The 14,384-nt window shown below is 38.8% G+C and overlaps 1 protein-coding gene across 1 annotated transcript; it reads right to left on the bottom strand.

The window, feature by feature from the left end:
* Positions 1-256: 256 nt before the first annotated feature.
* Positions 257-13,534, bottom strand: leng8 (leukocyte receptor cluster (LRC) member 8). Its single transcript, XM_089117604.1, has 15 exons — positions 13,227-13,534; positions 12,116-12,254; positions 11,779-11,919; positions 11,237-11,311; positions 10,701-11,121; positions 10,442-10,619; positions 10,064-10,234; positions 9,444-9,662; positions 7,836-8,000; positions 7,434-7,728; positions 6,442-6,543; positions 6,291-6,359; positions 6,074-6,203; positions 4,488-4,695; positions 257-4,392 (listed from the first exon to the last, which is right to left on the bottom strand). The coding sequence occupies exons 1-15, from the start codon at positions 13,265-13,267 to the stop codon at positions 4,230-4,232; spliced, it is 2,517 nt and encodes an 838-aa protein (XP_088973730.1). The 5' UTR covers positions 13,268-13,534; the 3' UTR covers positions 257-4,229.
* Between the last annotated feature and the right edge of the window lie 850 nt (positions 13,535-14,384).

Raw genomic sequence — 14,384 nt, 5'->3', positions numbered from 1 at the left:
ATTGAATGTATACTTGATATTTCAAGTATTTAGTAATACAGTTTTTAAACATTACATTGTAAAAAACAAAACAAAAAAAAACACTTTAATATTGTACCACCATTGTAAAAATCACGCTATCATACAGCAAACTTCAAGTGAAATAAAACAAAATAAAAAGCAGGAAGGAGAACACTATACATGGGAACCTCTGTAACATCATATTTAGAAGACAATTCTAGTTTCCACAATACTGAATCACAATCTGTACACCAGATTCTTTATATTTCTTTATTTTTTCTCACAAGATTATGTACATAATGTACAGATCAGTATCTACAAATGGCAGTATTTTCTTTCAGGGCAGACACATTAGGGCATTGAGAGGTGGAGCTGTAAAAGAAGAAACAGACAAGCAGTTTTGTCGAAATACTTACTGCCAAGCACTGACCAAATATAAACCAATCGCAACATAGCATTATAATACACAATACAGAGGAAAGAGGAGGGAGACAGAAGAACATGCAGAAAGAATATCAATGACAGAAAAAAATAAAGATGAGACTAGGCAAAAGGTCAATGGATAAAGTTGAAAATGTAAGAACACTTACAGAGGCAAATCGAAGTACAACAAACGTTATGAACTAAAAAAAAAAAAGATCTGATGCAGAGGAAAAAAAAAAAGATCTGATGCAGAGGAAAGAAGTTAAAGAAAGTGGATGTTTTAAGAAGAGGACAGGCAACATCTGAAGAGAGGGATGACACCGTTAGTAATACTGCTGTGAAAATATTACACAACTACAACAGCAAGGGCTAAAAACACGTTTCACGAGGAAAACAAAAAAGGTGGCATCAATTGAGATTAACATTGCTTTGGAAAATCAGTAAATACTATTCATTATGGGCAGACAATAACCATTATCATTAGAAACTGCAGTGAACTTTAAAGACCTGAGGACATTAACTAAGGGTTTCTATAACCTGTTGGTTAGATATATAAAGTTTACATAAGGGTATAAAATGTCTATCTATCTGTATGTCCAGGCATGTGCAGTATGCAATTCTACAGTTTATATTAAACATCAGAAACATGTTCAGCCCACAACCAAAACACAAAATGTCAGTAAAGAACCATAAAAAAAAAAATAAATAAAAAAAATTGCAAAAGAAAAATATAAAAAATTAAATCAGTAAACACTAAAAAAATATAGTTAGGAAATAAAAAAAAAAAAGAAAGAAGAAAAAGCAATGTTAAGAATAGACAAAAGACACACCTGAACATACAGCAGCAATTCTACCAAACACTATGATGAGCCAATCCTGAAATACAATCCATACATCATCTTTAGACTGACAAGGTGTTTTGTCATTTTGTAGAAATTTGTATATTGGCATAAAAAAGAAAGAAAAACATTGCAAATTGAAAGCAAGCTCTCGTTAGAATGACAAATGCATCAATTGGCTGATGTCAGGGCGTCTCAACGGCCATTTTCCAGTGTGCCTCTGGATTAGTTTTGCCCTCATCTTTTCATCTTTTGCTTTGCTCCGATTGTGCATGACTGCAAGAAGAGAAAGAATTTGGTAATAAAGGAGTGCAGGAGGAGAGAGGAGAACAAGGGGTGGGAGGGGTTGAAGGTTGAGAGGGAGAGGAGAGCAAAGTCAGTGTGGCAACCAATAGAAATTGATTCATTTACAATGTACAATCAAATACAAACATCCGAACAGAATGATGCCCTAGGTAGTCAAAATGAACTTAAAGAAAGAAAAGAAAAACATTAACCAAACTCTAATATACCGTAGTCTTCAGTTCTAATTTGACCTCAGTCACATCAGTTAGGACATGTTGCAATTTAAAGGATCAACATCTTTGGAAGAAAAAAATCTAGCCAAACAGCATATGTGTTAAAATTGTGCTTAAACCAAATATTTCTCTTGTTGTTGAATACTTTGGTGTCAAAACAAAACAGGAAGCAAGGCATAGAGATAAAATGACAAAAAAATAAAAATAACTGCCTGGGAATATAAAATAATTATCAACAAGGGAAAGTTTTGGCATTATATTGTCAATTTATGAATCCCTGACTCCTTCATATGTGTGGATTGTAAGAGATTTACTTTATAGCATTTAATTTAATTTTTGCCAATAGATTTAAAAGGGAAACTTCACTTGTTTTAACTACACCTCATATCAATGTGCACATGCTTACCACCCATTAGATTTAAACTTTAAAAACTGCCAGCAAAATTACTGTATAAATCAAAATTACACTTACCATTGTACAAACAAAAATAAACTATTAACTAGAACAAACCAAAGTACTATAAGAGAAAAATAAATGTTCACTTTGCACATTATTTGCATGATAACATATGTACATATTATACAGACGAGATGTTAGGGATGCTTTCTGCTCAGTGGCCTTGAGGACATTTTGCTAAAGCACACATATTTCAGGCCTTATCCATGCTGGACGAATGGTTAATCACATTTAATAAATCCGATTACTTCAACAGCAAAAATGCTAAAAAGCTCCTCGCTCATTTGCAATGAAAGTGATGTTTGGGTTATGACTCCAATTAAACCATTTTAAAGCAGTCCATTTGAGATCAAGGAGCATTAGATGAACTTTGTAAAGCTGAATTGTTACAACTTTTTTTTACTATAACGCATTCATGTTTCAATCGGCTAGATTAACACCATGATGCCATATGAATCTCTGAGATTTACAACTGCACCACAGTAATATCCATGTAAAATGAGCAGATATATTCAATTTTTTTCATACAGATCTTTTGGTGCCAATCTTGCAGTAAAAGGGTGCAACAGGGTTCACTATTAGGCCCGTTTCAAAATGAAATATGCAAATTCATAACCTGCCAGCAGGGTTAAAAGACATCAAGCCAAGCATGTGGTTCAACAGTGATAAAACCTCAACCCAAGCTGAATGAAGATCCACCACGCTTTTTCAAAACATCAAGTCCTTCTTACCAGCCATTACCAGTAGATGTGGCCGAAGCTTAAGGAGCCATACAAACCCATGTGTTGCCAAACTCCAGCAGGACAGTGGATGCCCTTGCAGGAATGAGGTGACCAGTGGAGAGAAGACAGGATACAACCGCCATCTTGCTGTGAGGGAAAACCTTGCTTTTCCTTCTGAATGAATGAAGGTCAGGCTGCCTGCGTGTTGGGCGTAGAGACCTTCTATAATGGGTGGTGCTTGAGGGGACTTGGCTCTTCAGTGGCTGGCGGTCAAACTTATTGGTGAATGAATCCCGCTAGGTGGACCTGGATGACTTTAAAACGGTTGGCCCTATTCCGATCACAGCTGAAAAGATTTTGAGTCACTGAGCTGTGCTTCCTGGGTGTCGAGGAACGATTAGGATGGTATCTATGACCAATGGGCCCAGCTTCTTGTGTGGAAGAGGAAACTGTGTGGGAAGTGGGGGCTGAACTGGTGACGGTACGAAACTATAGGCAAATCTGCATTTCTGTAGGTGATCTTGTTATAACTCAGTCCAAATATTATAGGCTATCAGCATCTGAATCCTAGAGATGAAGCGAGGAAGGACATCTAATGGAGTGCCTCCACCACTGACTTACTGAAGACATCTCAGGCAAAGAGAAAGATAGGGCATACAAACCATCCTCTTCTTGCTTGAAGGATTGCACTTGCGCATGGCTTTAAAGTCCATTAAAGATGACAATCTTGGAGAAGGATCTGTTGCCTTCACACAGACTTGAGCTGGTATGCTGTTGGTGGGAACTGGCTCACGTTAGGCTATATTCAGCATTAACTGTGATGATATCAGGTCTTGAGCTTTGTGGCTGTTTGCTTGAGAGGAAAGAAACATGAGAACACAACACTGTTAGCTTGAAAATGCTTTTTGAGCTCTATGATGTGGGACCTGACATGTCCTGCTGACCTGTCTCTGTTTAATTTTTCTATTGGTGTAAGGGATAATCTGTATTGGGTTTAAAGGGATAAATAAGTATTTGGTTGCCTCATACTTCACTAAATGGGCTGTGTGAATAGGCTATAGTGGGTCTTGAAATGGCACCTAAGTCTCTGTATACTGTCAGAATGTCTATCACTCTACAAGAGTTAAAAAAAATCTGAGATATATCTCGTATATATGATCAGCTCTAGACTCTGGATGCGTGTCTATTATGCAGATATCTGGTCCCTTATCTACAGTCTTTATAAGCTTAAGTGTAAATCATCTGGTCACCCCCAACCCTTTACCCCAAACTACGAGGTTGTAAGACATGTTGAGCTGACTTTACAGTCTATTTTGCTTGGGTCAGAGGGGGTGAATGTAACCCCAAGCCCTGTTAGAAATGCTAAACATGAGTCTAAATCTGGGAAGGCCAAACTGGACTGCACATACTCCACCGGTACAAAGGGCCTGAACCTGCAGCAGAGAAGGGAAAACAAGATGGAAAACTTTAGAGTTCAAATAATCATTAGTATCATTTTTAAATCAATCTCCCTGGCATGTGTACTCACGTTTTAAAAATGGCCCTCAGTGCTAGATTTCTTTCCCGCTCCACAAACTTGTCTATTAGATAAGCAGCCATACGTGGAGCTTTTCGATAGAGTTTGAAGAACCGGTGGAAGTTTCCAAGAGCCCAGGCAGTACGGAGCTCAAGAGCATGAGCTACACATGGATCAGCACGGAGCTCAGGGGTCAGGTACACAAGCTCGGTGGTCAAGTCTATGATAAATGTAGCAAGGGTGATAAAAATTAGAGTGCAAAATAGTAAGATTAAAAGCTTAAAGAGCATTTTGCAAGTAAAAAAAATCTAAATGAACATATAACCTTGACGGAAACAAAATATGAAAAGTTAATGCAGGATTTAAAATGACATCAAGACACTAGTTTAAAAAAATAAAAATAAAGAGAGGGTTTCTTTGACTGTTCGTAAAAACAGCTTTTTTCAACATTGCGTCATTTTATGTCACGACAGGGAGCCTCAGCTCAGTGCAGGGTAGGCTGGTATTCAGTAAGGGCGGTCGTCAGTCAGTGTGTTTTCGGTAGTTTTTGTATTTCAATTTATCATCGTCAAGGTAAATTATTGTGTTTGTGGAGGTTGCAAAAACTCCGATCTGTCAGGACATCGAGTCCACAGGTTTTCATAACAAGAAAAAAGACGGTGCTATCTTTCGTGCTATCTTTTCGGTTTGTGCAGGTGAAGTGACTGGATTTCTCTTCTGCATCGGCTTCGAGAAATGCGGCCGTGTGTAGCGTTCACTTCAGATAGGAGGATTATCATCCCGGCGATATGAGTTCAACATGGGATGCCGAAACAAGAATATTGATCGTCTTATACTGTCCCAATGGCATCAAATAATTGATATAGGTAGACATGCCCTTAATAGAAGCAACTTGTAATTAAAAAACTAAATTTACATTTACATTACACGCTCTCCTGCCCATTACGCCATTTTCAAATGCGGAAGTAAAATTCTCACAAAAACGACTCCACAAGCATCTGTAGCATATTTATAAGTACATTTTGAAGAAAATCTAGTTCCTAAATAGGGTTGGGTATCGAGAATCGAGTATCGATTGGAACCTGGACTAACTTTTTGTTTTTCCCGGAATCGTTCAAAAGTTAAAATTTCGATTCCTAGTTTCGATATTCACAGTCCGCCGACCGGAAGAAGAAATCCCTGAACAACACCAATGAAGAAGCGTCTACCAGAAGTGTTGGCATAACCGCGCGAGTCGAACATGAGTAGCTTACATCGGTGGTCCAAAGTGTGGCTTCACTTTTCTAAAAATAACGAAATCTCGGCAAAATGCAAAATTTGAGACAAAAGGAGTATTTGTGACAGAAGGAGTATTTCCTTCAGAAAGACCGTTGGTTAGCAAGGTTAACTAAACTTTTTTGACCCTGCTTCTTAAAAGAATCGGAATCGAGAATCTTTAGGAACCGGAATCGAAACAAGGAATCGGAATCAGAATCGTTCAAATTCAAACGATACCCAACCCTATTCCTAAACTATTTTTCTATACATTGACTTGTTGGGTCCCCTAACCTGCAATATGCCCTTTAAACTAGAGATTAAACAGAAAAGGCAATTTATACCTCCAGAGTTCTTAGTAAAGATGAAGTAGATAATTCTATAGGAAGTGAATTCTCCAATGTTGTCCGATGGGCAGTCTTTGTACAGCGCCTTCAGCTGGGTCTGGCACTGGTTGAACTCCTCATGGTCACCCTGATAACAGTCGAAATGTGTGTTTAGTCCAAAATGAATGAAAGTTATTTTTAGCCTTTTAATCAGAGCTGAATTTACATCACATACCTTTTCCAGAGCGATGCGAGCATGAGTCTCATATACCTCCACAGTGAAGTCCGTACGCACACCTTGAACCTGAATGACACAAAATTTCAAGATAAGACACTACATGAGAAAATGGCACAGCAGGTAATTAGTACTAGTAACCGTAACTCACAGTGAGATCTTGTCGTATTGACTTCATTTGTTCACATGCATACACATAATCCTGATTGGTCTTCCAATGAGTTTTCACCGCAATCAGGGACTTTCGCAACACCTGAAACAAGAAAATATTCAAAACAAATCTTCAAACAAACTGTTTAAAGGGATACTTCATTTAGCATTAAGCTTTGTATTTGTAGGAAACCTGTAGTATTTCCAAATTGCCATGCATTCCACCCTCATATCCCCCTGAGACTAGAGATTCATGTATTTTCTGTCTGGAAAAAAATCCTACAATAACGCAAAAATCTTCATTTTGCGTCGTTGAAAGATTTTTTGGCAAGAGGGTAAAGACTACAGTCAGTAGTAGGGGCTGTCCCACATCTCACTCACAGAATGTACACAGTGTCAGCCATTTTTTTTTTTTTTTTTTGGAAGCTAAGCTAGCAGGCTCTTGTTCTGTGGAGAAAGCTGAGTAGAAGGGGTTACAATCCACTTTTTCCTGTCATGGACATTTCCGGCCGACGAGATAGTACAAAATGTCCTGGAACCGTATTCAAAACGATTCTAAAATCCTCTCAGAAAACTCTTAATTTAGCTTAAAAACTTTTACGTAGGAGTCTTAGCTTAAGAGTGATTCGGGACTGATCTAATAGCAACTCTGAGTAAGGAAAGGTGGGCTTGACCCCATTGCTATGATTGACACATGCTGCGCCCTAATTCGCATACTATCCGTCCTAAATAGTATTCGAAAATAGAAATAGATTTTTCTGGCTTCTCTCAGTCTAGAAAGCTCCAAATTCAAAAATAATTTCACATTTCTTCTACATAAATGACCCATTTTAAATACACATTCATCTTTCCAGTGGTGAAGTATCCCTTTAATTCACCAACCAGAGACCACTTTTGAGTACAACCCATGAATAAGACATAATCCAGTGTTAACCACAGAACAAAAGAACCAACAGATCCCTAAAGAAAAGCAACACTTTGAGAAACACTCACAGGTACAGGTCTGACAGTTGCAGGGTCAGGAGCACATGTGAGGCGCAGGTAGATTTTGGTGATGTCCTGGCAGGTGCCGACTATTGGGCATTCATCCCAACTCAGCCCCTCCTGGGAGCCATTGGGGAGGTCAAACGCATTGATGTTTAACACCAGGGGCTCAGTGCGTAATTTAGTGTGGAAGCGTGCTGCTCGGCTCTGCTTCTTTGCTTCACGATTCGGGTCATGAAAGTCAAGGCCTGCGTTACCACCTTTCCGCTTTTTACCAATTCCACTCGTTAGGTCTTCCATATTCCTGATTGAAGTCAGAGGAGAAGGTAATGAGGCTACTAGTAATTCCCTAATGTTAGAAAAAACTTGTTAATGGCATTCAATTTTGGTATACAAACAATTAAATCTCACCTCCGTCCTCGGTTTGCTTTGCCTCTTCCTCTGCCTCTTTCTCCCACACCTCCTCTGCCTCGCTCCCTTTCTGCCCCACGGCCTCGACCACCTTTTTGTTGCCGCCGGGACAACGGGAGGCGAGGATCACTTGACATGCTGCTATCTGATTGGGAGCCAGAATCACTGCAGAAGAAAGACAGTCACCATTCAAATTCTGCTAATCTCCAATTTCTATCATACTTCAAGTGATGAGTCACTAATGTTATATTGGTTCTTAAAACAATTGGCACCAACGATTAACTTGCGCTTAAGATGCTTTTCGGAAACGCATCCCTGGTGATCGTTGTTATTTTACTTGTTTAATTTTGTCAAAACAACATAATTCAGAGGGCTGTATGCATCGATTTATGCAAAAAGAGTAACCGTTGAACTTGATACACAAATGTAAATTGATGCGTAAGGCCATCTGCCGGAAGCTAGTTATTTAAGTCCATAAAGTTTTAAATATGGATTTTTTTCTTACACGAACGCATTGCTTCACTTCAGGCCTTAACACGTGGAGCACTTTAATAATAAATAGATGCACTTTGGTGGACTTCTAAAGACATACAACTTCTAAAGAGCCAGGACATTTTTTTATTTAACTCCGATTGTATTCTTCTGAAAGAAGAACGTCATATACACCTAGGATTAGCTTCAGGGTGAGTAAATCATGGGCTAATTTACATTTTTGGGTGAACTATCTCTTAAATCTTAAAAAGGCACACTATGCAGGAATTCCGTTTTTGTCAAACGGCGACCCCTAGAGTCGCTGTGGAGTATTTGTATTCAACGTTACTGTCATAAATACCACTCACACAGAGCGTCTCTGCACTCACGGCCTGATACCCCTTTGAAGCTGTTATATTAAAGGTACAAATCTTGTGTAGTGTTAATAAGAGATCTAAGGCGTGTTTATGGGTAGGCCTACTATGATATTAGACTACACAGCCTATAACAAAACAATTTATTTCAAACCTGAACCAAACTTTTTTTTTTTTTTTCAAAGATCAACAGCCTGTCATTAGTCTGGCACTAAAAAAACGGTATGTTGTGGTTCTGGTAGACCAGCCATGTCAACGAAACGAATGAATGAAAATTTCCTTATCCATGTATATCTAAATTCACACCTATATCTTTGTAGAACTCAAAAAAAAAAAGAAACAGAAAAGATGCTGCAGCCAACAAGCCGCCCGTGGGGGCCGACTCAACCTCCACGGAAAGTTTATAATTTTTTATTAGACAAGGTTTTGCTTTAATATAATTTTCGGGACAATTAGGGCCGGATTCTGGAAAATATCTTAGATTTCAGGACTGTCCCGAATTTTGTGTGATGTCTGGTCACTCGGATGCGAGTGGAGACTGCGTGTGCTATGGGTAATTAGTACTTTATGGGTAATTAGTACACATATATCATAGTGTGCTATGATATATGTGAAATATATCATGCAGCCTTATAAAATGGTATAATAGTGCAGTTATTGAATCCTCGTTCTTGTCTCGTTCCGTTTTTTTGCAGGTTAATCGACAGTTAAACTGCACTTTTTTTTAGTATTAGATAATTAACCTTAAAATCCTGGGCATTACCTCCGGTGATGTCTATTCCTGTCCCTGTGTCGGTTGTGAGGGGATGGGGATCGCGATGAGGAGTGGGACGAGCTGGAGGAGGGGCTTCTTTGAGAAAATACATTTCTGTAGTTACCCAGCCTGGCCCCTGCCCTGCCACGGGTGGCCCCACCTCTCCCAATAGCATTCTCCTGAGAGCGTTGAGGAACCACCTCCCAGCGAGATTGCTTTTGCTTCAGGCTGATAAAAAAAAGCAGTTTTTTAGTACCAAATTTTTTTTAATGTTTAAAAATGCAAGACAATTTTAAATGCAAGACAAGACTCAACTAATACAAGATAAAATTTCTAAAATACATTTCAGGTGATCATTTAAATACATCAGTGAAACACATCTCTGCATAAAAATGTTTGTCTAATCACATTAAAAACAGTCCAGTCCAAGAGTAAATCTTGAAATGACCAGCACCAAAAAAAACATGATCATACCTACATTTGAAATTTCTGCAGAAATCTTTTTATACTGCAATTTATTTCATATGTTTAGTGTCAATAGTTAAGTAGCTTAAAAGACACTAAAACGAGATCTGAACAAGCCACTTATGAACGAGGAATGCTGAACTAAACAAAAAGATACAACTCACTCTGGCAGCGGTTCTCTGGTCCAATCGATGGTATAAGCTGAGCCATCCTGTAGTCTGGACTGCAGAAGGTCTTTCAGTACCTTTTCTGTACGATCCTTATCCTCTTCAGATTCACAGGCTGTGAAGCAACGCTGTACATACTCTTTCATGGCCTGTGGCCAGTCCTGAGGCCTTCAAGAACCACCCCAAAAAAAGTTATTGTTTTCATTGAGGTCTTACATTAAATTAGTATTACTAAATGTATATGGGGGATAAAAGGCATTAAAATTAGCACAGCCCTAATGATCTGTTTAATCTAGAAAATGTGGTCAGTTGCAACTGAGGCACAAGCATGTTCCAACCAGCCTTTTAATTTGAAATATTAGCCAGTATGCTTACCGAGTTTGGGAACATCCAGCTGAAGTTGAAGATGTTGCCACAGCAGACCCAGGAGATTGGTTTGTCACATTAAGGGATCCCAATCCAGGGGCCTGTTCAGCTGAAGGGAAGTTTTGACTTGACATGACGTACGGGCGTTTTTGTATGTTAAATTTTACAGCACCTGTTCCAGGAGCCTCTGTTGAAGAAGAAAAAAAACATTAGGAGGATATACTTAAAATGACATGTTTAGCACACATAATCTAACAGAGACACATACGTTTCATGCGCTGCCACAGCTGCTGTCCACCTTTGTTCATATTGCTATTGATAGGCTTCTTAGAATCCACCATGCCTGCACCTCCATATGGGCCTTGTCCTGGAGCCTGCTGCTGAGGGGGCTGATATGCAGGTGCTGGGTAACCCTGGTACCCTGGCCGAATCTGCCCAGGATTGTAACCCCGCATCATGGGGTTAGAATCCGTAGGGCTGTATGGCAGGGTACCATTGGGGCTGTAGGGGGTCTGGGATGATGGAAGAGGGTACTGGGCATTGGGTGGAGGAGGTATGGGAGGAGGAGGAGGGGGTGGGGGCTGGTCAGTGGATGTAGGACTCTGAGGGGGAGGTTGAGGGGTTGCAGGAGGAGGGGGCTGCGAGGGATAGCTGGAGGACTGATCTTCTGCCATAGGCATGGCAGGGGTCTGAAAGAGAGAGCAAGAGAGAGAGAATTACTTGAATTAATTACTTAAAATGTACACAACTATTTGATCTATATTTGGGTACCAGAAGCTTTTGATGATATATAAAAGTCTATACCTGTCCAGTGGGCGTAGTAGGTGTCTGGTAGCCCCCTGGAACACCATACTGTCCTGAAGGATATGATCCTCCATACTGGAGGAGTGAAAAAAATAATAATATTGCAAACTGCACAAAAAGGAAAAGCTGTAATAAAGCTGGTTTAAATTTGGGGTAAGTGGCAGGTTTTTTGTAATTAAAGTGCTTCTATTATGCTTTTTCGAACATTACCTGTCATCATGCAGTGTGTAATATAGCTGTCTGTGAATGTAAACGGTCTACAAAGGTGTAAAATCAAAAGTGCACAATAAATTAAATTATTGTCTCCCAAAAGAAAATCGACTCTGATCGACCTAAACGGCTCATCAGGAATTCCAGTCTTCTATGACCCACATACGTAGCAGGGTAACATTCGCATAATGCGAATGTTGCGCATAACGCCTATGGTCTTCATTGGCTGCCTGCCTGCGAACAACGTCTACTTTGACCCGTTCTTGGCGCAAATACAAATAGACTATATACAGGTACATGCTGTAAGAATATGAAAGGGTGCATTTATTTACCGGAGGCATGGGGTAGTAGTAGTTATAGGGATATGGGTAACCAGCATACTGCTGTTGGTTCTGTTGATACCACTGCTGATAATACTGCTGCTGCTGCTGCATTGTAGAGGAGTCTGTAACTGTTGCCTGATACTGTCCAACCTAACAAAAAATAGAAAACAGAACAGAATTAATCATTTAACCACACAACACAAAATGGACATTTTTATAAACACACAGTTTACGCGACTATAAAAAAAGGAACATACCAATATATATATATATATATATATATATATATATATATATATATATATATATATATATATATATATATACACAAAATATAAACACTAACCTGTTGGGTGGTGCGATTGGTTGGAGAAGTCTTGGTTGAGTTCTGACTTTTAGTAATGGAGGCTAGAGCCTGTCGGGCTTTTTCCCATTCCGGGTTCTCATGGACTGGGCCCTCTCCACCTGAATTACTACCATACGGCCTGTGAACGACAATGCAAGTTCAACTTTAAGTTATACCATATCTAGAAGGTTCCATTACATAGGCATCTACACAAGACTCTGACCCATGCAAAACATGGAGATCACAAAAAAAATAAAAAATTAACTGTAACAGCAACCAGTTCATAACATTATAATATATGTACACTTCAAATCTGCAATTCGGTCATGCACATTCTGTTAACTACTTCTGTTATTAACCATACTGCGCCTAGCTTACATTATTAATGCCACAAAAGTGTGTTGGTAAAAGTCATAAAGGTAAGACTACAATCTAGACTGGCTTGCCAGAAATTAGGCCTTTAATAGGCCTTATTCAGAGCAGCGCCATGACAGGTATGAAAGCGAGACTGAGAGGGATAGACTTACCGTGTTTTCAAAGGAATCCGGTGTAAAAAGCTGTATAAAGCTCTTAGATCACTTAAACTTTTCCACAGCTCATACTGTCGGGAGGTTTTTTTTTTTTTGTCAACTGAAATTTCTTGGAAAGTTATTTTTGCAGTGTTTCATCAACAGAATATTTCAAACACACAGATTACATATCAGTATTCAAAAACCCACGTTATCCCTCACAGACTCGCTTTCATTTCCGTTAAAAATCAAAGATGGCGCTGATGTGAATAAAGTCCATAACGATACACAGGCCAAACGTTAATTAGCCAAATTCTAATGTGGACGAAATTTTCACATATAACTTAAACTAAAAATTTGAATGACATTTTCAACCAATCAGTAGTAAGTGATTGTGAAACAATACAATTCGGTACATAATGTTACTTAAAAAGAGCGAAGCGGATATTAAGCTAACGTTACACATATTTAACGTTACACCTTTACCTCGTATATGTTTACTAATGTCTTCCATTTGTAAAAAGCAACCGTTTAACAGTCAAAAGATGTGGTGAACGACATCTTTAATCATGGTAAGGATTTGTAATGTGTAGAAGTCTTACCAATTCGATGTAGGGGCTTGCTGTGCCGACTTCGCCGCCATTTGGCCAGAGCTAACGAATTAGCTACTGTTAGCTCGTCCGAAAATTCGACGCAAATATGAGAAAAGCAATAGTTCTAACGTTTGATATAGGATGTCTTGTAGAAATTAGGGTACAAACGCTGCTTAATATTGTTTTACCGAAGACCTTAAACAAACCAAGTTTCAGTTGATATTAGGAATATACTGCAGCCCATATCAACTAATGTTACTTCGTTGAACTCGATGGTTGAATGTCAACACCTCTAACAAAATGGCTGGAGATGATGATGGTGACGCCGGAAATTCTGCCAGCGTCTCTCATTGGACGACAGAATGTTCAACACATGACAGAGAGAAGGCAAATATAGGTATTTCTAACATAATAAAACAATACAGAATAAATAGAAATTAAGACTATATCCTGTGAATTGTGAACCTTTTTTCTGAAATGTATACCTTTTTAAATGATCTGTATTGTATAGAATCACACACACACACACACACACACACACACACACACACACACACACACACATATATATATATATATACCAATATTTATTCCATACAGTACAATAGACATCATTAAAAAGTATACATTTCGTTTCAGAAACAAGGTTCACAATTCACAGGATATATTGCTATAAAAAAGAAAGATAATAAACATTACAGACAATATTCAAAACAAGCAAACTGATGTCAATAAGAATTGTAAAACTTTATTCAAAATTTGATGCTAACTTGGGGAGGGGAAAAAAAAAAAAAAAAAAAAAAACTTGGGCAGGGAACAGTGGTTCTCAACTCAGTGGGCCTCAACAAACTTCTGAGGGGACCTCAAGATGACTTTACCAAAACAAAAACGATTAAAACAAGCACAGTTGTTGTGGACAAAATTGTTACCAGAATCAAATGCTGGGTCTGCCTAGAAAAGGACACGTAAGACACGTAACACAGAAACACTTCAGAGCTCTCTTCATTGGCCTAATTATGCTTTATTTTGATTGGTTCCGCTGACCAAGGGGAACACGTGAGCGACAGCTCACTTTGGCCAATAGAAGCATTGTCAACACTTTTAAATCCCGCCTTCTCTCTCCTCTAAATCACTAGACGTTATGTCAGTCTATTTATATGATTCTGA

This window comes from Pimephales promelas, chromosome 12 (genome assembly GCF_988280905.1).
Source record: "Pimephales promelas chromosome 12, fPimPro1.hap1.1, whole genome shotgun sequence".
Lineage (NCBI taxonomy): Eukaryota > Metazoa > Chordata > Actinopteri > Cypriniformes > Leuciscidae > Pimephales > Pimephales promelas.
The sequence above is the reverse complement of the archived record's forward strand: the minus strand, read 5'-3'. Positions and strand labels throughout refer to the sequence as shown.